This window comes from Myxocyprinus asiaticus, chromosome 47 (genome assembly GCF_019703515.2).
Source record: "Myxocyprinus asiaticus isolate MX2 ecotype Aquarium Trade chromosome 47, UBuf_Myxa_2, whole genome shotgun sequence".
NCBI classification, from domain to species: Eukaryota; Metazoa; Chordata; class Actinopteri; order Cypriniformes; family Catostomidae; genus Myxocyprinus; species Myxocyprinus asiaticus.
Window position 1 is genome coordinate 8,108,779 of NC_059390.1, and position 26,560 is coordinate 8,135,338.

Consider the following 26,560-nt stretch of genomic DNA (forward strand, 5'->3'; position numbering starts at 1 on the left):
CCATAAAAAGTGCGTTGGTTTTTTTCGCTTGTTGTTGGGGCCCTTAAACAGTGTCTCCCCATTTGCTATAAATAGAGCTTGTCAAAGCTGGCTGCCACCAGGTAAGCGTCTTAGACCAAACACTTGCCATTTCAAATGAACTTCAAGCAAGTCCTTGCTTCTCATAAGCAGTCAGAGCAGATAATCTCTCTTTAGCAGTAAAGTAAATATGAAATCAATATTGACAATATTTACATTCTTTGTGAACTAGTCTTTGGTGCACATTATTCCAAAGAAAAAACATTAGTCTTCGTAATCTTTCATCAAAATGTAATGACTTTTATACCTCTTATTTTTCACCCGTCCCCTCCAACCACCTGTCATGTAGAGTAGGGCTAGGTATTGATATAGATTTCCCAATTCGATTCTGATACACAAGTTTTCAATCCAATTTTGATTTGATTTTCATTCTTTTGGGTATACTTTTTTCAATTACAATGTCCATTTTGCTTACATATATAAGTAGTTCTTTCTCTGCTAAAGCTGTTAATTATATACAGGAGACCTTCTAACTAGGTACAATATAAAAATATGAATTCTACCATTTTTAAAAAAATTTTTTTAATCATAACTAGTTTTTCATTTTGGGTTGAAAAATGCATGTTTTCTATTAATAAATATGATTTCTTGAAATTGCATATATATATATTTGTTTCCACACATAATTAGTACTATTTACAAATATTTACATTTATTTGTTGAACACAGAACGAGTCAAACCAAACTTTTACTCTTCGCCCCTATGCTACTCAATCACTGGTGAGTGAAGTCTAAAAGTGTATCAGCCATTTGCTATTGACATTTTTGGTCGCATATGTGAGTGATTTACTTACATTGTAGAGGGTTGCGTTTAGAAATGCACCGATCCGTTACCTGGATCGATATCGGCTATAATACTGACATTTTTAGACGGATCGGGTATCGGTCCGACGAGCCCGATCCAAATCCGATACTGTGTGTTAGTCATGTTCGTTACTGTCAAGCTCCAAAACTGAGTAAATAACCATAAAAGCACCATTAAAGTAGTCCATAAGACTTTTGCATTTTATTCAAAGCCACCTGAAGACATACGATAGCTCTGTGAATCGCGAAAGGCTGTCTAATAAGTAAATACGCAGTGCGTTAGTTAATGGCGCTGCTCTGTTGACACAAATATATGCATGCAGAGGCTGGTGAAGTAGTTGCGGCTATTTTCATATGTGAGTATTACTCACAAACATCATCTCAGATGTAGATGCTCAATAGTTTGGTTCACTTATAATATGCATTTAGAATGGCACCTGAGGAGCATTTTACCAGAATTTGAATAAGATGCGAATTAAACCACTGTGAAGCCTACATACAGACATAAAGGCTGTGTCTTGTTTGGAAGGCTGTGTCCTCCGGAGGTTGCATTTGTCGGCCACATACGTCATCGAGGCTGTCTCGTTTCAGAAAAGCAAGTAGGACCCTACGAATGCAGCCTTTGAATGCGACCTTCTTTCATGGGAATTTGGAGGATGCATGAGGTATATCCTTCGTGGGCACTCACAACCCACAATTCTTTGATGCCAGTGACACCAATTTGCCCGTAAATATGATGTTCAAACGCATGAAATGTTAATTCCCAAGTTGAAGTACCTCAGTAGATGGGTGCAGAGCATATATTATGTATAATAATATTAATATATAATTAAAATAAAGTATTAGACTAAAAGTACACCTGTAAAGTCTATTTCTTTTCTCTTTACATCCTTATAAATCTCCTAAAATGTACCTCATACATTCCCTTCAAGAGGGACTTTGTTCCCTTCTCACTCAAAGGGCTCGCGCTTGTTAAAGAGTGGCGTGCTGTCATAGCAACCATGTTACTTTCCGTTTCTGTTTGTCCTACGAAGGCCGTCTCGTTTAAACAAGGCTTGTTTAAAGGAGGACACTCGGTATACTGCAGCCTTCAAAGGACGTGTCCTACCAAGCACGCAGCCTTCCAAACGAGACACAGCCAAAGACGTCCTGGAGTGTTCAGATCGTCAAAATAAAAGCCTGATGGTTTTCAGGTTAAAGATGCACGACTGAAATATATTAATGTTGTATTTTAAAATTCTAAAAGTCAATAATAATAATAATATATTATTATTATATAATTTCAGTTGATAGCAATATTTAAGTTGAATGGGTTCTAAAAAATAACTGTGTGAATGAAAAGTGAGCTGATATCTTAAAACTAAATTGAACAAAAAAGATATCTGAATCCTTTAATGTCCAGATACATTTCTACTGAAGACTTATACTGGAATTACTGTTAATTTTGCTGCTAAATTATCCAATATACTAGTTAACAAAGTTTTTCTTAATAGGCTATATGTTTATATTGAAATAATGTGTAGTTAGAGGTTTGTGTTTCTTTACATATAAAAGAGTACACCTAATTCTTTCCACACAATAATGTAAAGATAACAATTATTATTGCTGTTTCATGTTGACTTTAAATGACAAGTAGAATGAGATTTAAACAGAAATGAGGTAGCCTAGTTTCACTGGAAATCAGCCTGTTTGTTTCCGGTGCTGGTGTTTTGAAATAGAAGAGGCTCTGTCTAGACAGATGAGGTGAAGATGTAGCCAGAAATGTGCACAATTAAAGTGATTTCACACAGTCAAGGGAGTGTAGAACCATACCGATCTGTGCTACCATGTCAGCAGTAGTTTTGGACCACTGCTTTTAAGCTGCAGTGGGGGAAGGCACCTTATAATGGAGTGGCGAAGCAAACATCTTGCAAATGACAAGATTACTACTCAACTCCTGAAAAGCTTGGTTGACTGTGTACCATTGATCAAATGCAGGCAGTTTGTAGATTCTTTGTCAATTTGTTTCTCTCTCTGGTTGTTGTAGGAATGAGAGCAAACTTGGTTCAAAACTAAAATAGGATGTACTGTGCAGCACAACAGCATGTCATTCCTCATGTCCCATAATCTGAGCAAGGTGGGATGACGTTGGCAATGCGACCAACTACTATTGGCTCATCCTGTTTGTGTAGATGATGTACTGGAAAGCTGCTCAGTAATCCATGGCATTTTGCCATAGTCTATTCATTCTGACACCAGCAGTTTCTAAAGAACTATGATAAATTTGTGGTTTAGGCAAAGTGCTCAGTTTGACCTTGGCCACACGGGTTTAATCAAAGCAAGTGGAGCATTTGACAAACTGGGATGTCCATGGCACACAATGGGGTGTGAAGGACAAGTTAACCTTTGCCTTGTGACTTATTTTTATTATTCAATATCAAATAATAAAATGGATGTGGAAGTGCGTATGTGTTTATTTTGGTCTGATAGACCATCAGAGTGGCTGAGGACATGGTTTATTTATTGTGAATGCTGTAATGAATGTCTAGCTCATGTTCTTCTATATGGGTTAGCAGTTGGATTCCTCTTTGTAACCCTTTCCCAAAGAGCCTCTTCCTCTCTGACAGAAGATCAGTGCAGCGCTGGTGGTCAGTCCTGGTCTCATGACCAACAAATGGCACACAAAGGCACCTCTAACCCCTTTGATAGCTCTCTTCGTTGGTCACGTAGCCCACACAACCAATTACTAGCTCCAACAACTGCTTTTATTTGAGTTTCTCCATTTTATCACTTGTTTTATTAGTCATTTTTCCTTTCATGTAAAATCCTCTGGAAAATCACACATTGTGGTCGTTAGGGGTGGCCGATATACCGGTAGACACGATAATCCGGTAGAAATTTGACATCAGGTCTACATTTTGGATTATCGTCTCTATCACGGTTACAAAAAATGTGCACCACATGGAAAGAAATGTGCACCACATGGAAAGAAATGTGCAGAGTATTCTTTTCACTTTACACAAATGCGGTACACATTCTGTCAAAGAAATGGAGGAGGAAGGCGGAGTGGCTGCTGGTTCCTCAAATCCCTGTGAATGAGAAGATAAGGGGGATATTGTGAAGAAATTACAGCATTTAATTTAAGTCCGCTCCTGTTGCGTCAATAGTTTGTTTACAACGTGTTTTTGCAGTGGTTGAGTATTCTAACCAATCACTAACATGTCCGTTGAGCAATGAAATGGCAATGGCCAATCAGAGCCACTTAAATTAGTCCTCCGTCCTATCAGTAATGACAACTGATCCTAATGCGCAAGTTTTAAACCATGTGAATGCCCAAGTGCTTGCTTTATGTTCTACATCTGTTCGCGGTGGCACATGAAAATTAATACTGAAGAAACATCACCTGACACTTGAGAAGAAGCTGTAGAACAAGAGCGAAAAGCACTTTGGAATTATTTTGGATTCACTGCATATTGCACCGCTCGCTTTGAACGTAGATGTTAAATGCACTGCAAATGAGCAACATGACAACTAAAATGCTTCCGTTCTAATCAAGACATAGACACGGTGTAAATAATTGATTTATTATGCTGATTAGACAGCTTTGTTTTTAATGAGAGCTTTGGCGAGAGTGCAGAAATTTGTGCGGAGCATCACTGAGCTTGCGTCGAAATGCAGGTCTCAAACAGTGTAAACCTGCGGTGAGTGACAGCAGTCATTGTAATGGGAGTTTGTCGCGTTGCTCGATTTCTGTGGGCAATAAAAAAAAAAAAAAAAAAGGTAATAACAGTTTGTTAATAAGTAGGCCAATGTGAAGTAATTCAGCTTAACTGTTCTAAGTTTGTTTTGTAGGTGTAGCCAACATAAAGAATATGGCATGAATAGCATATTTTAGGAATCACCGTCATCGTTATCGCGTCTGCTCTAAGATCCATTTGCCACACAGCTGGTATTAGTAGTAGAGATGCACCGATCCGATACCTGGATCGGTATCGGCTCCGATACTGACGTTTTTAGACGGATCGGGTATCAGTCCGACGAGCCCGATCCAAATCCGATACTGTGTGTTAGTGATGTTCGTTACTGTCAAGCTAAAAAAAAATGACATAAAAGAACCATTAAAACTCAATTAAAGTAGTTCATACAACTCGTGCATTTTATTCAAAGCCACTTGAAGACGTGCGATAGCTCTGTGAATCACAAAAGGCTGTGTTTTATAAGTAAATATATAGTATATGCAGCTCCAGCGCATTAGTGAATGGCGCTGCTCTGTTTACACACACACCCGCGGCTATTTTTAGCCTTCACAGCGGTGCGCAACATTTGAGCGCTACTCACGAACAACATCTCAGATGTAGATGCTCAGTAGTTTAGAACGGCACCGGAGGTGCATTTTACCAGAATTTGAATAAGAAGCGAATTAAACTACTAGAGGTTTGTGTTTCTTTACATATTAAAGAGTACTTCCAATTAGTTCCACACAATAATGTAAAGATTTTCTAAACTGATTATGCAAAAAACAACAACACTGGTATTGGATCGGGATCGGTATGGGCCGATACTGAGATTTCCAATATCGGAATCGGATCGGAAGAGAAAAAGTGTTATTGGTGCATCCCTAATTAGTAGATTTAACATTTTCAAGAATCGCACAAACTACAATCGTAAATTACTGTTTTTAATTTCCAAAGTGCAACCACTGAGGCCAAAAATTATCTAACGATGATCTTACATGAACACAATCACTGTTAAAGATCTAATGGGATCAATGGTCCCCTGTCTTGCCACCAAAGGGCTTACTGAACGCTGTTAATTAGTTTGAATATTGAATATGTCATATTATTTACTATACGTGGACTAATAATTTAAGCAGTAATTTAGCAATAATTTAATTTATTCTATACCATATCCATTTAAAATAATTTTTATTTGGCCTAACATTAACAAACATTATTACAATATTTAATGCTTAAAAGATGCTTAAAAGAAACTGGAGCGCAGCTCATATCCACCATTGAAATCTGCTGCTCTGAAGAACCGCACGGTTGCTTACTTTGTCATGGTAATTTAATATTTTAATCGACATTAATAATCGCGATTACAGTATCAAGCGCAATAATCAACATTTATTATTTTTGCTGTAATCTTGCAGCCCTACTTCAACTCATCTCATCATATATTCAGTATTTGGAAGCTGCACATCACTACAAGGAATAACCTTGCTATTAAAATGGATATGAAATGGGATGTTGTGATGATGCTGCTTGAGTATTTTCATCATATGTGATGTCATACATGAACACCCCAAACACTTTAGTTATTGTTTCATGTCTGTCAAAATTAGCACTGAGTGTCTGCTTAAAAATTGAAGGGAGTGTGTAGTTTCGGCTCACCTGTGACTCTTTACCTGGGTGATGTCAACGTAAATGATTAATCAAGTGTCAATCTATTGCTTTAACGGCATTTTAATGACATTAATCAAAGTGCATTTTTGACGCTCGCGATAGATACAGCCGCGCGAGGTAACCGGAAGAACTCTCATGCACGTTTTAAACCCTTGCACGCATTATTGACACACATTACCAGTATACGGCACTCACTCTGAACGATGTCTGCAAACAGTTCCTGTTTTGTAAAAGAATTTTGACCATCGCTATTGTAACTGTCTGCAAAAAGAAAATGTTCCCAGATAGGAGAAACGCAGGGTGCTTCTCTATAAATGGCTCATTTTCTCTGCTTGCCATTTTCAACTACACACAACATGTGCAGAACTGTGATGTCATCAAGTTGACCCATGTGAAACACAGGGGGAGCATACAGGTGCATTAACGGAGGTTGTAACTGTGCCTGTCTGTTTGACACTTTGGTTTCTTCTTCAAACCTTTTGCTGTAGATACATCATTAAACTTGAGGTGAACCGACCACGATGCCAATGCTTACGAACCGTGGGTGGCGAACCGTACGGTTCGGTTCTTTACTGAGAACCGTTACACCCCTAGTACATATCCATCAGTTGTCATGGCTTCACATGAGATTGAGAGAACTGAAAAGGTTTTTCAGGCTCTGACAATTCGGCAGCCACCCAAGCGAAGCACATATCTCGCATTCTAAATATGCTTTTCATCTGACATGCGCAGCTGTGTTTCACGTGCTGCACGCTATCTGTGGAGCACTCAAGTGGATGCAAGTCCAACAGGCTTCCCATTATTTGTGCTGCAGAGACAGAAGAGCATATAGCAGGATCACCCCTGCTTCTCAATCCGGTTTCTGTCAGTACAATTGTGGGTTTTTAAGCTATGCATCATCATCACCCTTACTAAAATTCAGTTTGAATGATGCTAGATATAACGAAACAAGTTGGCCATTTTTGCCTTCAGATATTCATATATTCTCTATATCAGGGGTGCTCACACTTTTATGGCATGAGATCTACTTTTTCATAATGCTATTACAGTAAGATTTACCATGCACCATTTAAATGTACATTGTAGGCAGTGTTGTTACAATACCAACATTTCAGTAGTTGGAGCTACTCGATCGATGATTCTCAATGCAGCAACTAATACTGACAAATTTGTTAAATAGGTTAACATTATTTCAAGATTTCAAGTAATTTTTCATGACAAGAAAATAGTCAGTAATAAAATAAGGACAAAGAAACAAATTAAGAAAACAGTGCTTAAAATTTCTAACAGCCGCATCAAGTAAACATTCTTACATTCTTATGGATTACAGGTCTTCACTGTATTATAATACATTCATATTTTATTTTAAGGCTACTAAAGTTATCCAGCCAAGAGCCAATCAGGTAGCACTTTCATCATAAATATGAATGTGTCTTCTCCTACCATCCTACGTTTTGAAAATCCACCCGTGTGGGAGCCGAAATTAGGAAATAAAAAGTGATCTTTAATAATGTTATTTGAGTAGTGTCTATATCTACTCCCTTTACCATTTGACCTGTTGACGAGATCGACCTGTGGTTGTCTTGCCAGTGGCTAACCAGTCGATCGCGATCAATGAGCGTAATGAGCACCTCTGCTCTATAGAGAGAACTTAAATCATTAAGAGCCTTATGAAGTGTCTATTTGGATATTTTTACTTATGTATTATTTTGTTTGTTGCATTGCTTTCAGAAGAGTTTCTTGAGGAAAGTTTATAATAATAAAAATATTATATTACTACTACTAATGCTACTATATTATTTTATATATATATATATATATATATAATACTATATATTTTTAATACTATATATTTTTAATACTATATATTTTTATATATATATAATAATAATTTTGGTCATATCATATCGCCCACCACTAGTGGCCATGTAGTTGTGCATTCATGAGAACGTTGTCAAGTTTTCACCAGTGAGGTCAGAACTTGAGGAGAATATTGCTGCAGGGCGTTGCAGAACACAAAACTAATAACATCTCAAAGATGTGCTTGTTTTCTCTCTCTCTCTCTCTCTCTCTCTCATTTTAAGGCAAAAACAGGGTTTCCAGAGCCATGTAAAACCTGGATTTATCAGGGAAATTTAAAATTGTGTTTTCTAGGCCTAGAAATGTTTTAACCCTAAGTCATGGAAAGTTCTATGGTGAAGTGTGTGTGTGTGTGTGTGTGTGTGTGTGTGTGTGTGTGTGTGTGTGTGTGTGTATATGTATATATATGTGTATATATATGTGTGTGTGTATATAATATATATATATATATTTATCATTCTCAAACCTTTATATGCATTACATTTATCATTTATAAAAACTATTTATACATGAAAATTTAAATGAAATGCAATCAAAATTTAATTTAAATATATTAATTTAAATAAATATTTTTTATGTTAACTTTCTAATTTATTATTATTATTTATTCTATTTTTATTCATTTATAATCAAATTTAAGTAAAATTTTTTTCCTTTTATTAAATATTACTAGGCCAAGTATTATGGAGTTTATTAAGTTATTAAATGTACAAAACTTTGGCTAGAAAGTTTATTTTGTGAGTGCAATCTCTATAACCTTGTAGTCACAAAAGCCTTGAAAATGCATCGAAGAGTCAGTGAATAGATAGAAATATATTTGGCGCCAAATGGATTTTCAGAAGAAACAGTGTACTATTAAAGGTGCAATATGTAACAATTTTCATGTAATATTCGCCTTTTTTTTGCCACTGTGTGAACGGCTTGTAACACAACTTATAAAATGAGCCCTTCCTGGGCTTCCTAGGTTGCCTATTAAAGCCTGTAGACTGATTTTCATGCAAAGGGAGCGGGTCGCTTTTGCCGGGAAAATCCAAAGGATGTGATGTTTATGCGCGCTCCCAAGAACCTTGCCTCAGTGCTTCTCTTCCGCTATTCAACAGCGACAACAAACTGCAACACTAGGTAACGTTATCTTAGAGATGGAATCCAGCAAACGGCCGGCTCCCAGCACAACACCGATTCCTACACAAACTCTGAGTAAGACAAAAAAACCTTTATCTACTGATTCCCGTCTGGCTAAGTGGGAACGTGATCGTGGTCGAGCGAAAACTAGAGTGAACATCGGTAGGGCATTTGATTCCTGGAGGGACCTTCGTTCGTTTTTGGGGATCAAAATCGACCCTGAATTGGTGTTCTTCTTATTGGACAGGTAAGCTTACATAACTGTAAAGCATGTGAAATATAGTGCCATAAGGATTGATCGGTGTAATTTTTACCTGCTAATGCTGATGAATTGCAAGCTACCTTGCTTTGTAACATTCAAATAATTTCAGTGATCTTCTTTATACTAAAAGTCAGGTATACAGGATAAATTTAAGCAAATACGCTGGTTTCTTATTCGCAGTACAACATATGACATACAGAACATACAATAGTGTAACATAACAGTGCAGTGCAACAGTAAACTGTCTGGTATAGTTCGGTAGTATGTAGCTGTATGTGTGTATCAGTATGCTATGTCAGTTGATAAGTAGTTTTAGTTTAGTCTCAAAGTTTGTAGTAAAACAATCATAACTGTGTAGTTTAAATTATGCTACGTCATCTGTCAGCATGATGCCAATGAATCACGTGCAGTCTCTTTGTACGTTACGTCATTGTTTTGGTCGATGCTTGCTCACTCGTGTTCCTATGGAGTGTGTGCACGAGCAACAGGTAGCTGGCTGCAGATCACTTAACGGCCACAGGTGTCATTAATAACAAGGGTTTCTGAATCTTAGGGTGTGTTCACACTTGGCAGGTTTGGTTTGATTAAAACGAGCTCTGGTGCGATTGCTCTGTTAACACTGCCATCCGAACCTTGGTGCGCACCAAACAAGCTTACCGAGACCGCCTGAATAATGGGTCTCGGTCCGCTTCCAAACGAACTCTGGTGTGGTTCGATTGATATATGAACGCAACATGGACCAAAGACATCTAAACGGACCAAAAACAGGAAGTAATTTGCCTAATACTGATCTCAAGCATACCTGGTTCTTCTCATCATAGGAGCTATGTTGCCCATTACAGTTCGGTACAGGCGACAGAACCGCCGTCAGCTGTCCTTGCTGCATATCTTCGTTTGTGTGTGCAACGGAGGAATTCCTGGCGCTGTTTTGACTCCTTTACACGTTTTATTAGCTCTTCGTTTGTTCTCAGCTGGTAAAAATACCACCATATATAAATCTAACGAGTGCATTTAGCCCAGCAGCCAGCATTGTTTTGGATGTTCGGCAAGTTCCGTCGCAAAATATACGTCCTAAAAGCTGTCCAATCAGGTTGTGACTTTTTCCTGTTGACTTTTGTGTTGTATCGTTAGGTTCGGTGTTAAAAATGCCAGTGTGAATGCTAAGCAAACCAGGACTAAATGTATCATTTTCTTTTTTGATCCGGACCAAGAGAACCGAACTACAAGTGTGAACACACCCTTACATATGGCACCTTTAAATTGGTCTAGTTACAAGAATTGATTGTTGTGAAATTGACAGTTGTTAAATATTTTTAACATAAATGCAATTCTCTGAAACTTTCCCTACACAGAATGTCACATCATGCATGTCATCATCTGCGTCATTTACTGCATTGGCAAAACATTGTACACTCTTTTATTTTAAATATTTTAACCTATTTTTAAGATTTACGCATTTCAATTTCAATACAAAATTCCAGCAAATTGAATTGTCTCTTAATTAATCAAACTTGAATATAAGTTTTTTTTTATTTTTGTTAAAGATGAAATATTTTTTTGGAGTGTGGTGTTCCTGAGGTTCAGCTGCAGCCAGAAATTAAAAGCTATATGCTATAATTACATGAATCACACTTCTGCTTTGAATTTGCTTATACGTGACCTTCTGTAAACTGAGAGGTGGATCCAGTGTAGCTTTTCATATGTCAGGTGTAATGTAAGCATTTCTCAGTCCAGTTTTGTCAGTCATCCAAGTTAGCACACGTGATGGAGAAGAATCAATCGCAAGCATCAGGATTGGCTTGTAAGCTATGTGCTTGTCCATCTGTGTTTGAGTGTTGTAGCCTGTGTGCCTGCGCATGTTTCCATCAAATCGTTCTCTCCTCTTTGCAAATTACAGTGCACTGTCTCATTTCCTCCTTCCCCACACTTTCCTCTTGAACGGCGGCTGATGCTGCGAGGTACAATGAGGGTCAAGTGGTCTTTGTTCCGTGAGCAGGGAGACCACTTCATACGAACGCTTCAATGTACTACTTAAGTGTAATTTCAGTCTGACTTGCTCTGATTACTGCTCCTCCCTAGGCACCTTTCTATTGGCCTCATAAAGTGCTTCCTTCCCACCGCAACAGAGCTTTCTGAGAGCCAGATCAGTCACAGAGGATGAAGCCCTGCCTGATTAGGTTTTGGAGAAGGCACACAGCTAATAGGTGGACTATTGTATTGTAGAGAGAGATGTTGTCTAGTGTCACAGACTAGTGATGCTTTCTCTCAGGTGCACTTTGGCAGTGCCAAAGTAGAATTGGGATTGAAACTGGTTTCTGCAGTTATGAAATTGCTGACAAACTCTCTAGCTGCGTCAGTTTAAAGCTAAAAACACAGAAAAACCAGCTGACAGGTGGTCAGCTGTTTGGTTGGCTGTCGAATGCCAGTTCTCTTTTCTCCATTCGATGTTCTCCCTGGGAAACTTTTTTGCTCACTGTGGTCTCAATTGATTGTCAAATCTTTTCTACAGGAACAAAAAAAGAAATAAAAATCAAGCCTTTGCCACACAATAGAAATCTTCTTTTAATGTGTGTTTTGCTCATGAATGGATTATTGTTCCCTATATCTGTACAAGAATGTTTAAGGTTTCTGCTCGGAGATATTTAAGGGTGCTGCTAGATACATTTTTGCCACTTTGATTTTGTCACATTGAGCATGTTTACATCCACATTCTTGCACCAAATATGCTTAAAGGGATAGTTTACCCAAAATTGAAAATTCTCTGATTATTTACTCACCCTCGTGTGTATGACTTTCTTTCTTCACCAGAACATTATTTGAAGAAAAATAGAAAAATATCTCAGCTCAGTAGGTCCTTAAAATGCAAGTGAATGGAGATTTCTTTTTTGAAGGTCCAAAAATCACAGACAGTAAGCATAAACGTCATCCATATGACACCAGCTGTTAAATTAATGTCTTCTAAAGCGACACAGCCGCTTCAAAAGAAAATATTTAAGTACTTTTTTTTTTTTTTTTTTTACTCTAAATCATGCTTCCGATTGGCAGCGGTATGCACGTGTGACGTAATCACAATGGCATTTGAAACACGCAAGAACTGATGCACCTGTGACAGCCGAAAGAGCAGCGCTGTTTACAAGTGAGGAGGAGGAACGCTGTACGGTAGCGTGGTTGATTTTGGTTTAGATCTGTTATTATCTGTTTCTTTACTCACAATGGTGCGTTTGTGTGCTTATCCTGGATGTCTCAACCGAGAGGAGAATGTGAGATTACCTCAGTATCCATGGCAATGCGAATGTCACACTAGAGAACATTTGGACTCCACCCTCTCATGAAGCTTTGGATTATCGTTAAAAAGTACTTAAATATTGATATTTGTTTCACACCAAAAGTGATCGTATTGCTTTAGAAGACAGTAATTTATCAGCTTGAGTCGTATGGATGACGTTTATGCAGACTGTCTCTGATTTTTGGACCTTCAAAAGAGAAATCTCCATTCGCTTGCATTAAGGACCTACTGAGCTGAGATATTTTTCTATTTTTCTTCAAATAATGTTATGGTGAAGAAAGAAAGTCATACACATTTGGGAGCTCATGAGGGTGAGTAAATAATAAGAGAATTTTCATTTTTGGGTGAACTATCCCTTTAATAAGACAATGTGTAGTTCATGACAATGTAAAGCACTTTACAGTTTTAAACAACTTTACAGCTCAAAAACAGCTTTATTTTTGTATTCTTTAATAGAAGAATAAGGCTAATGTAAGCTTCACATTTCTGCCTTTAAACCCTCCAAAAATGGGCCCCATTTTAAGTTTAAATCCCAATGTAAGTGCCTCACTGGAACCTCGATTTTTGCTTTTTTTAAAGAAAAGGAGGGACGAGTCAAAATAATCTTTGTGGTAATGGACACTATGCCACAAATGCTGTTGATTGAGCTAAATTTGTATTGAACCTGAAATATTCCTTTTAAGTGTTGTGCGCATTCCTGTCTAAGTTTTTTGATGTCAAAAGCAGAGAATAACCCAATGAATTCAAGTCTTGTGTAAACACTTTTGTTGTTGTCAGTTTTTTTTTGAAAAAGCAGTTTTTTGTTTGCTATCTGCATATTGGTGTGCATGGAGACAAGGGTTGCGCGGTAAACTGGTATTAATGAAATATCGCAATAGCAAAAAATTCTAAATGGTACGATGTCATCTTGTTGCTAATTTCAGTACCATACTACAGTGTGGTGCTATTAGCAAAAATTTGCAGGGTGTGACTTTTTTACATTTTTTTACATTCTTTGTAAACACACTCACTGATACCAACCTCGGCATCAGTGGAACAATAATAGTGTTGTGTATAGCAGGGCTCACCAGCTGTAGGTTTGCAATGAATATGGCACTGGTCATATTTGTCAAAGGGTGCAATAGCCTTTGAACATAATTAGACATTTGTTTATAGTGAACATAATGAATGAGCTGATAATTAGCCGATAATGACTTGTCAGCTCCTCCCCTCCCTCTGAATGTATGGATAAGGACATTCAACCTGTTCGTATCGGTTTCCTGGTCAGGCACAACACACCCTGCACAGCAGGCCAAAGGAGCAAGAGGGGTCAGTTTCCTCTTGAGTGTGTTCACACTCACTGTGTAACATTATACCAAAGCAGTTGTTTGGTTTGACATCAAAGAGTACTGAACCTGAGATGATGAGGGCCAAATTCTACCAGCAACCCTTTTGAAAGAGGGCACCTGCACCTTTTTGCCAAACTGGACATGGATCATCACACAATTTAAATTTCTAGCTGAATCTGATTTCCTGTGTTGTGAACACACTGCTGTGCCCCCACTTTTCATTTACAAAAGGAGTGAAACTCTGAGCAGACGGATGCTGGTGGTTTCAAAGCTGTGGCTGTGATGCCTTTCACTGCTACAAAACTTGGCAGACTACTCAAGGCTTGCAGCTGATACCAACTCAAAATAATCTCTCTTCGGAGGGGCAAAGCATTTGAAGGAGATGGCTGATTTCAGTTATCGGTCAGATGTGGTGTAATAACTGGGCTAATCTCCACTTTGTCATAATGATAAAGGAGATTGCTGAGAGATCCTGATTAGCCTTGTTAAAGCATTCCCTTTTATCATATAAGCTAACGCTAAAGCTTTGGGCATCACATGATGTCCAGCGACACTGGACCGTATGTGACCCATTGAAGCTCAAGGGACCTTGTGTGATGTAAATATACTCTGGCACAACCTTACAACTTGTGTGTGCCTATGTGGATCTTAGCAGTCTGGATCAGGGTATTACATTTTTTTTCTTTTTTTCTTAAGGCTTTTTCAGTTCGTGCATAAAAGACAAATCCAACCTATCTAGATATATGCAGCATTACTAATAACCAGATTGTGAAACAGGTTTTATGCTTTGCACTGCATCCTGATTTTCTTTTTGCACAAGAGCGTGTTCATTCTTAACAGCCCCTTGGAGAGAACAAAAGAGGGAACGGAGTCTGTTTATATTTTCAGTTGCTGCTCTTTTAGGTCTTTTAAGTTTGTTTTGATTGTTTTGCAAACCTGTTGCTAAACTACAGTGATCTCGACTTGTGAGCTCATCGTTTTAATTACAGAGATCACAATGCTGTGTTAAAACATAATTAAAGCAGATAATCATCATTATACTGTCAAGTAATTGATTTCAATATCATTATGTACTATTGAAGACCACTGTTATTCAATACCTCTTTGATATTTGACATTCTTTGTGTGTGTCTTTTCCAGGTTCAGCAGTGAGGCTTGTTCTGCTGTGAATTCTCGGGGGACAGTTTTGGAGTCGAGGGCCCACTCGGTCCAGTGTGGTCCAGTGTCATTAAGAAGTAGAACAGAAGCAACAGGAAGCAAGCTGGAAGGAGGGGAGGTGAGAGAGGACGAAGGCGCCGCCTTCGTCCTGAGACACAGAGTTTGCTCCAGCAACAATACCGACCCCACCCACACATCCACCTCAGACAGCCAGGACACCATGAGTCCCGGCACAGACCACAGATCAGACGGCCCCTCACAGAACGGGGTGAGTGCACCACCACACAGTAACATAGTTACTATGTGCTAGCTATAGACTGATGTTTGGCCGTTTTAAGATTATAGGCATTGGCTGATAACAGATTAATAGTGTAAGCAATCTCAAAATTCACTAAAAGATTTCAATAACAGAATTTTTTTTAGTGAATGTTCAAAAGGATAATTAACCATTTCAATTTTCAGATTCACTTGGAGAATTTTAAAGAAATTATGTGAAATAATGAGAAGAAAAAAAATAAGAAAAATAATCGCAATAGATAATTCTTCTGACAAGTAATAGTTCATTAGCCTAACTAAACATTTTAATGGTTTATAACAGCTTGTCGAATTAACAATTCATTTGATGTGCGGTCACAGGTATGTTTAGCCATTTCATTCATCCAATCAGTTTTAGAACCAGAGCTGTCCGTTTTATAAACCATAGGATGCCCTTTTTTATTGCAAAGGGCACAAAGTATATATAATTATGGGATCTAAAGTAGTTTATAGTGCCTGCTTTTAAATAATTCTCACTCAATAAGGTAAGTGCACTCACTTGAAAATTCAATAGACTGTTAATAAAAGCTAATGAGCTATTAATGAATGCTGAGTGCAATGACTGCCCACACTCTAATTTGCATCTCAGTCTATTATAGCCCTAGAGCTAAACAGATCCATCATTTAATGTGTGGTGCGGGTTTATTATATAGAACTACTGCAAAGTGATCATCTACCTGTGTGTTATTTGTTTCTTTGAGCTGTAATTACTCAACGCAGTCCAATAAAGACCGATTCAGTTGAGTCTTGTACTCTCAGTGGAGTCCGTTCTGGCTGGGAATTCTGCAGAGATGATCAGTAGGTTCTCATGGGGCTCTGCTGAGCAGATGAGACAGGCTTAGATCAAGGCTTGAAGGAATATGGTCAGGGACAAAAAGTAGCTGAGATAGGAATGTGAATTGTAAGGAGTTTAACAATTCTAGTTACTATTCCACTTAACGATTTCCTTGAGAATCGTTTAGGGAAAAGAATAGACAATGTGCCTTATTCATGAAACACCTGCAAAACACAGTTTTTGTGTGGAAACTGTCCCTTTGAATTAAATGGGAATATTTAGCCTAAGAAAAAATTGATTCTTGAACGATTTACGCAAATTTGTTCTGTTCATGTTTCGTAAATAAGGTCTTATGTTCGGAAAGCCTGTTGTCATTTTATGTCAATTTCAGTTTTCAACAGTACTGTAATAACAAATCAGAAATAAGTTGTATACAATTCTTGGAATAAAAAAAGAACAGGCTACCTGTCCATATTTATTGTATCTAGCAACTTGACTGTCTTTCTATCTTAAACCCATACTTTGGAATGTGCACCATGTTTGTGAAGGTGCTTATATGCCACGAAAAGGTGTTTTCTCACAGACTATTTAATCACTCTAAACAGTGACAATCACAGGTTCAAATGTTGATTGATATATGTGCAAAGTTGACAGAAAAGCTCTGATGAATAATGCATGTTTTATTACAATGGTCCATCCACATTGTTCCAGTAACACATCTAAATGTCATGACAGGTTCAATGATTTAAACAAGAAAAGTTCTAAATTAGAAATTTCTGTTTTCAATTGGGCTTGAGCTGATCTTTTCTTGTTCATTTAGTTTAGTGGTATTGCTTATTTAAATTGTTTGCTTTTATATTTTTAGTTTTGAATATTTCCTAGCAACGTTGCTGTCTGTGGAAGGGTAACACTGATATGCACATAGTTCTAACAGTTGCTCCTGTTACCTGGTTTTGAGAGGACTTCTTTGAGCTTGCATAAGCTGTTCAGCCATCAGTTATTTGCATGCATCCACACACATGCACACATTCAGTGGTTGTGTATTGTGTAACCTGACTCGAACAATGTTTATGCGAGTCATTGTGAGCCATGTGGCAGTTGGCTGCCAAAGCTGTGGTGTGGTCAGATGAGGCAGGTGTAAAACTATCCCAGTCCGTTGGAAGGTAGCAGACGCCTTACTGGCTTTTCAGGTTAAGGTAGATCCAGGGCAACAAGGCTGGTGAAACTTTAAACAGCTCTCAGCACACAGTAATGGACACTGGCTGTGGTGTTTATTTGCATTTTGTTTCTGGTAGACGCAGTAGAGTTTGTGTGACTGGATACAGTGTTTGGATTCTCTTTGCCCACTCCCTTTGTTTTCTCTCCACAGAAAATCAATGAGATTTAAATGAATGAGGGAGGGATAAATTAGATCAAGTGTCTATCGATACACAGGCGTGTCATTGTACCTGAACAATAAGATGGAAAGCTTCACCTGTGAGTGTGCCATAATTGACCAGGTTCACATAACCAGGTGTAGCATTCACACCTTTGTGCAGTGATGGTTTCTATAAAGGTTTAGCCCATGATCATTGTTTTTGGTATTTAAATAATTATGGCTTATTGCTCTCAAGGATATACGGTATACTTGATTTTTATTTTATAGGTTATATGTTGGTATTAAGTGTGTATGTAGTGGTGCTTGCTAAGCCAAGCATCTAAGGAGAGCATAACGTCTCTTCTGCTTAATATCAAAGCATGCTCTGACGCTGGTTACACTAGTGGAATTGCACCTGTTCACTGAGTTATGGTCGCAGAATGACAGCCAAACAAGCTTGCTTTCATGTTAAGCAGGAATAAATTAGAGGTAGACCGATATATCAGGTTTAATGATTAATCAGTGCTGATAATGGCTTTTTGCCGATAGTTTTAATCTGGTGAATATAGGCCATAAAAAGTTTAATTAGGTAAATATTTAAATGTAGAGCAATGTAATGGAGCCAAATTTGTCATTTCCAAACAAGAGTCCTGTTTTGTGTATAGTTTAAAGACCGGCATTATGCACCAAATCTGAATTTTTTTTCTGCTTATTGGGATTTTGGTTGCACAACAAAGTGCATCTGGGATTTTGTTCATTTTTTACTTTTGTAGCCTCTGTGCCTTTTAACATTCTATAAATAAGTTTTAAAAACTATTGGCTGATTAATCGGTTATCAGCCTTTTCCACCTCTTTAGATACCAGGATCGGCAAAATCCATTATCGGTCGACCTCTAGAATAAAAGATACCTCTGCTATTCTCTCTAACCCCCAAGCTTTGGTGCTATGGCGACAAACTGGACATGAATCCCCACCAAATGGCCAATTTTTAACCAGGAACTATATAATCATTTTGATCTGATCATTAGATCAACTAATTTTCTTTTACAAATGAAAGGAAGTAAAGTTGATCATCCATTACTTATCACTCTTAACTGATGATGTCATATGTAATCTCATATCAAAGTGTGGAAAATGTGAATTGATTAACTCTTTGTTTGACTGATTCTGGGAACGCTGTCTCACCATGCAGTCAAAATGTACTGTGGTGATTTCTAAATTGAGGCATCTCTGTGGCTGTTTTTCTTTCTAACCTGACACACGCAGTTCATTCACATTTAGGGTGTTACTTCATTGACTTAAGTTCTGAGAAAACCAGTGCGAGGAGTGTGTTAAAGTGATCTCACTTAAAGTGATAGTTACCCCAAAAATAAAAATTGTCACTTACCCTCATATTCATTGTTTCAAACCCATATGCCTTTTTCACCTCTGGAACACAAAAGGAAATGTTGGGTACAATGTTAGCCTCCGTCATCATTCACTTTCATTGTATGGAAAAGATTAAAAGTAAATGGTAAGTAAGGCTAACATAGTGCCCAACAGCTCCTTTTTGTCATATGAGTTTGGAACAACATGAGGGTGAGTAATTTACAGTTTTCATTTTGGGGTGAATTAGCCCTTTTAAAGCCTGAATGTCTAGAAATCCCATGTGTTCAGGATTCCTTAAGCATTTCCAAACGTGGAGTACCTCAATAACAGTTGAATTTGTTATGGCTGTTTCGGTTACCAAAGTAACCAGTGTGATTGTAATAAGCTTGATCATTCCTGTATTTCTCTGGGACTCAGGAAGGGAGATATTTTTGGATAAAGAAGGTTATTAACTCCAGCTTCCTTGACCCTCAAGGGATTTGCAAAGGTTGTGTGAAGGTCTGTTTTTAGTGTTGTGTCTATGCACTCTAGAAAGTTTGAGTGAGTCAATGTCACATGCGTGAAGCAGAACTGCAGCATTTAGGTTAGTCTGTATAAGGGTCAGTTCCTGATTTAAGCAAGAAACTGTGGCTCCACTGTGCTCTACATGTGATGTTTATAGTGGAAAGGGGAGGACCATAGATAGGATCAGGGAGGGAAAAATTAAGTGAAAGGATGTCTTGCTTGATGTTTTCCTTTATGATGTTTAAAGGTGCACTCAGTAATTTTTTCCCTATTAAAATAATTTTACTCCTAAAGAAATTTGTTGTAATTTTGAAACATTTGTATAAAATCATGACCACTCACATGAGACAAGGACTCATATCAGTATCTCATATCAGAGTCATATCAGCAACCTTATAAAAGCTCATGGGGGTCATTAGAATCACATGACCAGCTGAATACTACTCTCTTTATCTCAGTAACTGTCTTTTTATTGGACACTTTCACTCTTGGATTAAATTAATCATGGCTGATTGTGAATAGTGAATTTCTGCAATGGCATCTGTAAATGAAAACTATTGATTTTGAATGATGCTGCATCCACACCACTAGGTGTCACTGTAAGTCCAAGATGACACGAGCAAAAAGTTACTGAGTGCACCTTTAACTGCTACTAAGGCATCTACCACAATTATTCATTCTAGAGGATGACCGATAGTGGATTTTACAGATACTGATAACCAAGTTGGGCAGTACCTGCTGATAACCGATTAATCAACTGATAGTTTTTAAAATTGATACTGAATGAAAAAATAACACTCAAAAAAAATAGTGCTGAACTTTATTACAAAAATAAACCATACTGACTGAACCATGAAAATGTATTGTATTTTTTTTAATTAAATATATTAATATATATGAACTAATATTCACATTTTAAAGTCAGCTGATTTTTAAATGGATGTTGTTTCCTTAGTCCACAAGAGGGTGCAATAAATGCATAAATCATTCAGCACCGTTATATTATTGCATAGAACATTCCTGTCCTGGCTGTTAAAAAAAGAGCATTTCATTTTCTACTTACGTGCATAAAATAAATAAGCTTTAGTTGGCCAATATTCTCAAATGATAAGTCAAAAATAAAGTGAGGGGGGAAAATGCTTCAATAGACAGTTCACATGGTGTTACACTTGCACTGATTCCTACTACTCCAGACTCAAGCTTCATAATAACCGTGAAATACCACATTGTTTTTTATTCAGTACAGTTGTATGTAAAGTAGCAATATTCACAGATAGCAATGGTGTTCGGCTGAACTCGGTGGTGAAGCGGCTCAGACTATGAGCCCAGGCCAGGGGCTGTTCAAACAGACGGAACACAGCAGTCTGGAACTGAACGCGAGGATCTCGAGACACACATTTCCAAGTTGAACATTTTTCCTGACAATGCATTTAAACAACTCATTGCTTAATCTGAGAAACAGTTATAAGAGAGCAAGACGCAACGGCCAAAGACCTCCACCAACTGGAAGGGACTGTTCACACCGAATGGTTTTGCAACAATCCATTTGTTTTTCTATGTAAATGCGCGCTAGACAAACATCTTTGTTTCCCTTTGTTTTTGTTTATTCAGCGTCTTGTGCAGGAGCACTGTTTTTTAGATGATGTGTCTAATTAAAAATAACTTTAAATGCATATTGAGACACCTGCTTTCTGTTAACCTGTATTTGTTGCGCTGTGTCTAGCCTTTTTTAGTGCAAGAATGTGATCGATCTGAAGTCATCGTATTACAGTGAGGATAATGTTAATTTTTTTAAATCAGATGCATTTCTGATTTGTTCATACGTTTCTATTGGCTGCATGAAGATATTAATTAGCTTTCTCACGTCACTAGCTTTAAATATGCAACTTAGCTGGCTAACGAATGCATAAACGTGACTAGCTGGATATAAACTAATGCAAATAGATGGTAATAGATGGTAACAATCATGACATTTAAACATTTGGATTGGACTTGCATGTATTTTTGTCACATTGTTCTAACCGCTTTAGGTTAGCTTTAATGTTGGCGTCCTCTCAGCCTTGTCGGCAAACGTACTGCTGTTCTCTACTAATGCAGCATCTAGTCAACAAATTAATTACTTTGTAATGATATGACAGCGTGTACTGTAGTGTACTGTATACATACCTTTTTATTGTTGATGTTTTAAATAGGCACCTGAAGTGTTCCGCTCCATGCAGATTGTAGTCTCACGTGTCAAAACAAACACCACAAGGCATTAGTGAAGTGATAGTTTTTATTTCGCCTCTAGAGGCTGTATAGAGGTATACTGCATAACGACAGCAGACCCTTCCCAGCTGCTCCAGCACCAGAAGCAACGGATTCATTATGGATTTTTGCTGATAACCGATAGTTCCAGAAATCTATTATCTGTGCCGATTAATCGGCAATACCGATATATCGGTCACCCTCTAATTCATTCATTAATTACCCAAGTGATTCATTACCAAGTCACAATTAATACTATCAAGTAGGGCTGCATGGTTAATCGAAATAAAATGGGAATCGCGATATGACCTTGCGCAATTTTTAAGCCGCAAAAGGGCTGTGATTAAGCAAATAAATAGTCTGCTCGTTTCAAAGTTTGTGTGATGTGTTGTCCTGTATGCATAATGTTAGTGCATTATTACAGTGTTTTCAGAACGGTTCTGTACTTCACAATTCCATCTCGTGTTCTGAGTAACAGATGTGCTCCGAGTTTGGTTTTGTTTGCTTTGCTTGGGTGTGCAGAGCGCAATAAATTTTAAGGTGTGATCAGTACGTCGATCGCAAACCTACCTTTGGTCGATCTTTATAGCAGGCAAAAAGGGAAAGAGGATCGAGATGGAAATGAAGAAGAAGAAAAAATTAATGATTGACTTTTCCTTCGCTTCTGCATTAGTGCTCTGTTTGACAGACAGGCTGCTTGTGTGTGTGCGTGCTGAAAGCAATTCCTTGTACATTACAAAAATGTTATTTTGTATAATAATAATAATCATTCTAATATCATAATATTACAACAATAATATTCAAGTTGACTGGGTTTCAAAAAATAATAATGATGATGAATAGTGGGCTGAGACCGTATCATAAAGACAAAAACAGGTACCAAGGACAAACGGTGTACAGGTACAGTGTGAATATGAAAAGGTCTGAGTTTGGTTCTTTTTAAGAGGACTGAAGTGTGAACCCTCAAAGAGTAGCACAAGTCATTTTATTGGTAGTATAACATGGACAAAGCATTACCAAATTTTGGTCAGACGGAATCATGAACTAGTTTTTTTGTTTATCATATCACAGTTTAAATCGCAATCGCAATATTTTTCAAAATAATCGCAATATGAATTTTTGTCCAAATTGTGCAGCCCTACTATCAAGCAATTCTATTAAATTGGCCTGGGGTTTCTCAGCATTTTGCTTTTGTACATGAGGGGCCTGTAAGGAGGGAAGGGGGGACAGAACTGCACAAACAGTAATATTTTTCACTGGCAAAGAAAAAGACTGAAAATGAGCCCTATGGGACAGTTTCTCCCTTGATGGGTGGCTGATAGTCAAAGATTGCTCCCATAGGGGCTTCTTTCTGTCTCTATTTGGGACCTGTATAGATTTCAGTCTTGTTAGTGCTGCTGGTTACAGTGGCTGCAATGAAGAGCAGATTAAATAAATTTGTGTGTATGCACACATGGCTATGCATGTGTTTGTACTCTGACCATGTGATAGTGTCATCAGATAATCTTTATTACAATAAGATTGGCCTGTTTCTAGGATTTGAAAAGGTAATATGGAAAACGTATAGCCCAATAAAGTGATAACACATATTAAAACAAAATCCAAGACCCTGTTGTTCTTTGCACACTCCATGATGTTGTGTAGTTTTGTGGTAGATAGAAATGGTCATTAACAGACACATTGGAAACTGAGGGCCAAACCTGCTTAACTGGATTGCAAACTGCTTTCATTTAACCAGGGACAAATATGTTGTTTTGCAGGAGCAGATTAGTGAAGTACTTTTCAGCTTTAAACAATCTGCGATCCAGACTGTAAGTTGAGCAATGCCATTCAGTCGAACGAACTGTAAACATGTGGCAATAGACTCCGGCAACCCTCACTATTACACAATTGACTGTCCTAGGGTGCACATACAATCTTATCGGCAGAGGATGGCAGATTTTTCTCCATAGAAGACCAGAAGTGCTTAAACAAACATGTGGATCATTACTGACCTTCAAACTCTTGACCTGTGACATGTTGTTCATGCTGAGACATGTGGAATTACATGATAAGGAATTGTCTTTCAGTAGGAAGGAGATTTGCACTAATAAAATTCCATCTGTCCACGTGTAGGCCATCTGACTATCGCTTGTTAGCTTATCAGATGAAAGACATGTAAGAAAACAAAGGGCGAAAGCACTGTGGAGAAAAGTGGGGAGATTAAAAGATTTTGCAAGTAATAAACAGTAAGCTGTTAAAATGAACGAGCACACAATGTTGTCAAATGTTACCTATTATAAGATCTCAATGTTCTTCTGGTTTTGAGATATTAGAGCACAGGTAGGTGTGTGGCAGGTAGGTTTTTTTTTTCTTCTTCTTTGAATTGGACTGAGACACGTGGCCCTCCTGCAGTGAGCATGCCATTCTGGAGGCCATCAACATGATGTTCCCAGCATTCAAAGAATTTAAATGTGCAGGGCTGTATCCCCACCAAACTCGTGATACTCTGCCAAACTTCTGTTCCTGTTTTTTGTTACTGAACACATGCTTCTCTCAAAATGTCTCATAAGGTCTTTCAAAGTCATCTTTGAGTGTGTTGCGCTTATGAGGTATGTTATTTATGTTCTCTGTGATGAGGTGCCAGTGTACTTGGCTTAAATGTTTTGATAGACTTAACACAACATTAGCCTTATTTATTGGTGACATTTAAGCAGTGTTGCAGAGTTGTCCACCATCACACCACATTATTGCTTGCATTTAATGAGGTCATATAATGATGGAACATACTTTCAGATAAACCTTCACACCATGTCCTAACCAGACCCCATAAATCTCCCCTCCATGTTAATCTCCATGTTTTTCTGTGCCAGGTTTAACTCCTTGAGGAAACTGTTTTATTCAGCTGACAGTTTTTAAAAGATTTTTAACAAAGTTCAGCCTGAATCAGTTTGAGTTTTTAGCCAAATTGAAAATTGCCATTTGAAGCTGGAATGGCATTAAACAACAAACAGACAAACAAATCTCTATTTTTCTTTATGCAGCTGCAACTTGCGACAAAGAGTTTTGCTTGGTTATTTTCGTTATGGTGTAATCCCACCCACAGTGAAATCACATTGGTCCAAAATCCTGCTCTATATTGCTGTGTATATAAAACATCAAATATGTTCAGATTGACTGTGGTTTTGTCGCTTCATGCGTTATTTTGCTTTCAGTGAGGAGAAAAAAATTACCTGATACTCAGTGTGTCACAGCTTGTTAGGACACTATCATAATGGCTCTATAAAGTGGGGGTTTGATGTTAATGATCCATAAAGCTCTCGTTTAGATCATTTTGTAGTATTTTTGATGACAAGGCCTAGGCCATTTGAGAGTGGCTCAGCCGTTCTCTGTAAAGTACTCTCATATTATCCAGTTGATCTGTCTCTAATCTGACATCCAGACGTGGGCTGGAATACAATATGACCTGCCGTTGGCTAACTAATCTCAGACAAGACTTCAGAGCCCTGCAGACCTCCTGCCGAGACCCTGTGTGTCTAATTGGACAGAAAATAAGTTTTGCATTTACTCCTTTCAAAGTCAGGCAATCTAGTCCCCTTAATGAAACAAGGCTGCAAACTGCTCTGTGTAAAATAAATCCACATTCATTTTGTTTTCTTTTGCTATTAGAAGCTACCTGAACTTTCTCTCTGCTTTATATTTGACATCTAGTATAAACAGTTTTACTCCAAATGCAGGTGTCGGTACATCCTGACCATAAGTGGTGTTTTATTTTGACCATATGTTCTGATCAGTGAAGGAAAAACACGACAGAAACAAAGCTCCTAAAGATGCTGGCAGTGGTGTTTGGTATTTTCTCTTCAGAGCAGGTGGATAGGGGTATTACATCTGAGTCACGCTAAAGCCAGCAAAATCAGACCGTCTGTAGCTGTTAAGCTTGGACAAACATGCTGAAGAGTACAGGAACATTGGAATACAATGTTGCATTGGAGCATCTGTCAACTTTGTGGAAGACCCACATGATTGTTTTGTGGCTAAACCAGTTTGTTTTTTCTGTGTTTACATTTCCTCTCTTCTTAACTCCGACCCATACAAACCATCCCAACTTTTATTATTTATTAAAATATTGATTTTGCCACATTATGAACACAAAGATTATTCATAACAAATTCATAAGAGTTGCATCAGTGCAAAAGCAGCTGTTTCAGAATTCATGGAATTAATGGTTAAATACAAGACACAAAACAGCAAAACTAATTAAATAGTAAATGGTTCTCTAAATTCTGATTGGATTGCACATTCAAAACCTTTGTAAAATAGCCGATATATGCACACTTGTGATTGCATAGTTGAATTCTATATGAATGTGTGAAAAGAACGTTCCTCCTCTTGCCCTCTAATAACCATGCAAAGCTGGTGCATTTCTTCCATCCTATCGCCCAGCCCTATCTGGGATGGTGTTTGCCTCATTGAAAGCTCTCTTATTGTGGCTGCATTTCTCATGATGACAAATGTATCTGCTGTGAAGACGTGCCATTTACTTCATTATGCAGAACTAGCAGATAGTGAGCGACTGATCGTATGACTATGTTCACACATGCCTTTCAAAGGTGTGCGTGTCTGCATGTTTGCAGGCTTGTTTGAGATTGTTTCTCAGGGTGTGTTTGAGTTTGTGTATGTGTGTGTGTGTGTGTGTGTGTGTGTATATATATATATATATATATATATATATA

General features: G+C 37.8%; 1 protein-coding gene across 2 annotated transcripts in view; it reads left to right on the top strand.

Moving 5' to 3' along the window:
- Window positions 1-26,560, top strand: part of LOC127436667 (adiponectin receptor protein 2-like) — a 43,205-nt gene that overhangs the window by 1,202 nt on the left and 15,443 nt on the right. For both annotated transcript variants that reach the window (XM_051690959.1, XM_051690958.1), the window contains one exon: window positions 15,265-15,550. In XM_051690959.1, the coding sequence (XP_051546919.1) occupies window positions 15,503-15,550 (48 nt within the window). In that variant the 5' untranslated portion in view covers window positions 15,265-15,502. The remainder of the gene's footprint in view (window positions 1-15,264; window positions 15,551-26,560) is intronic.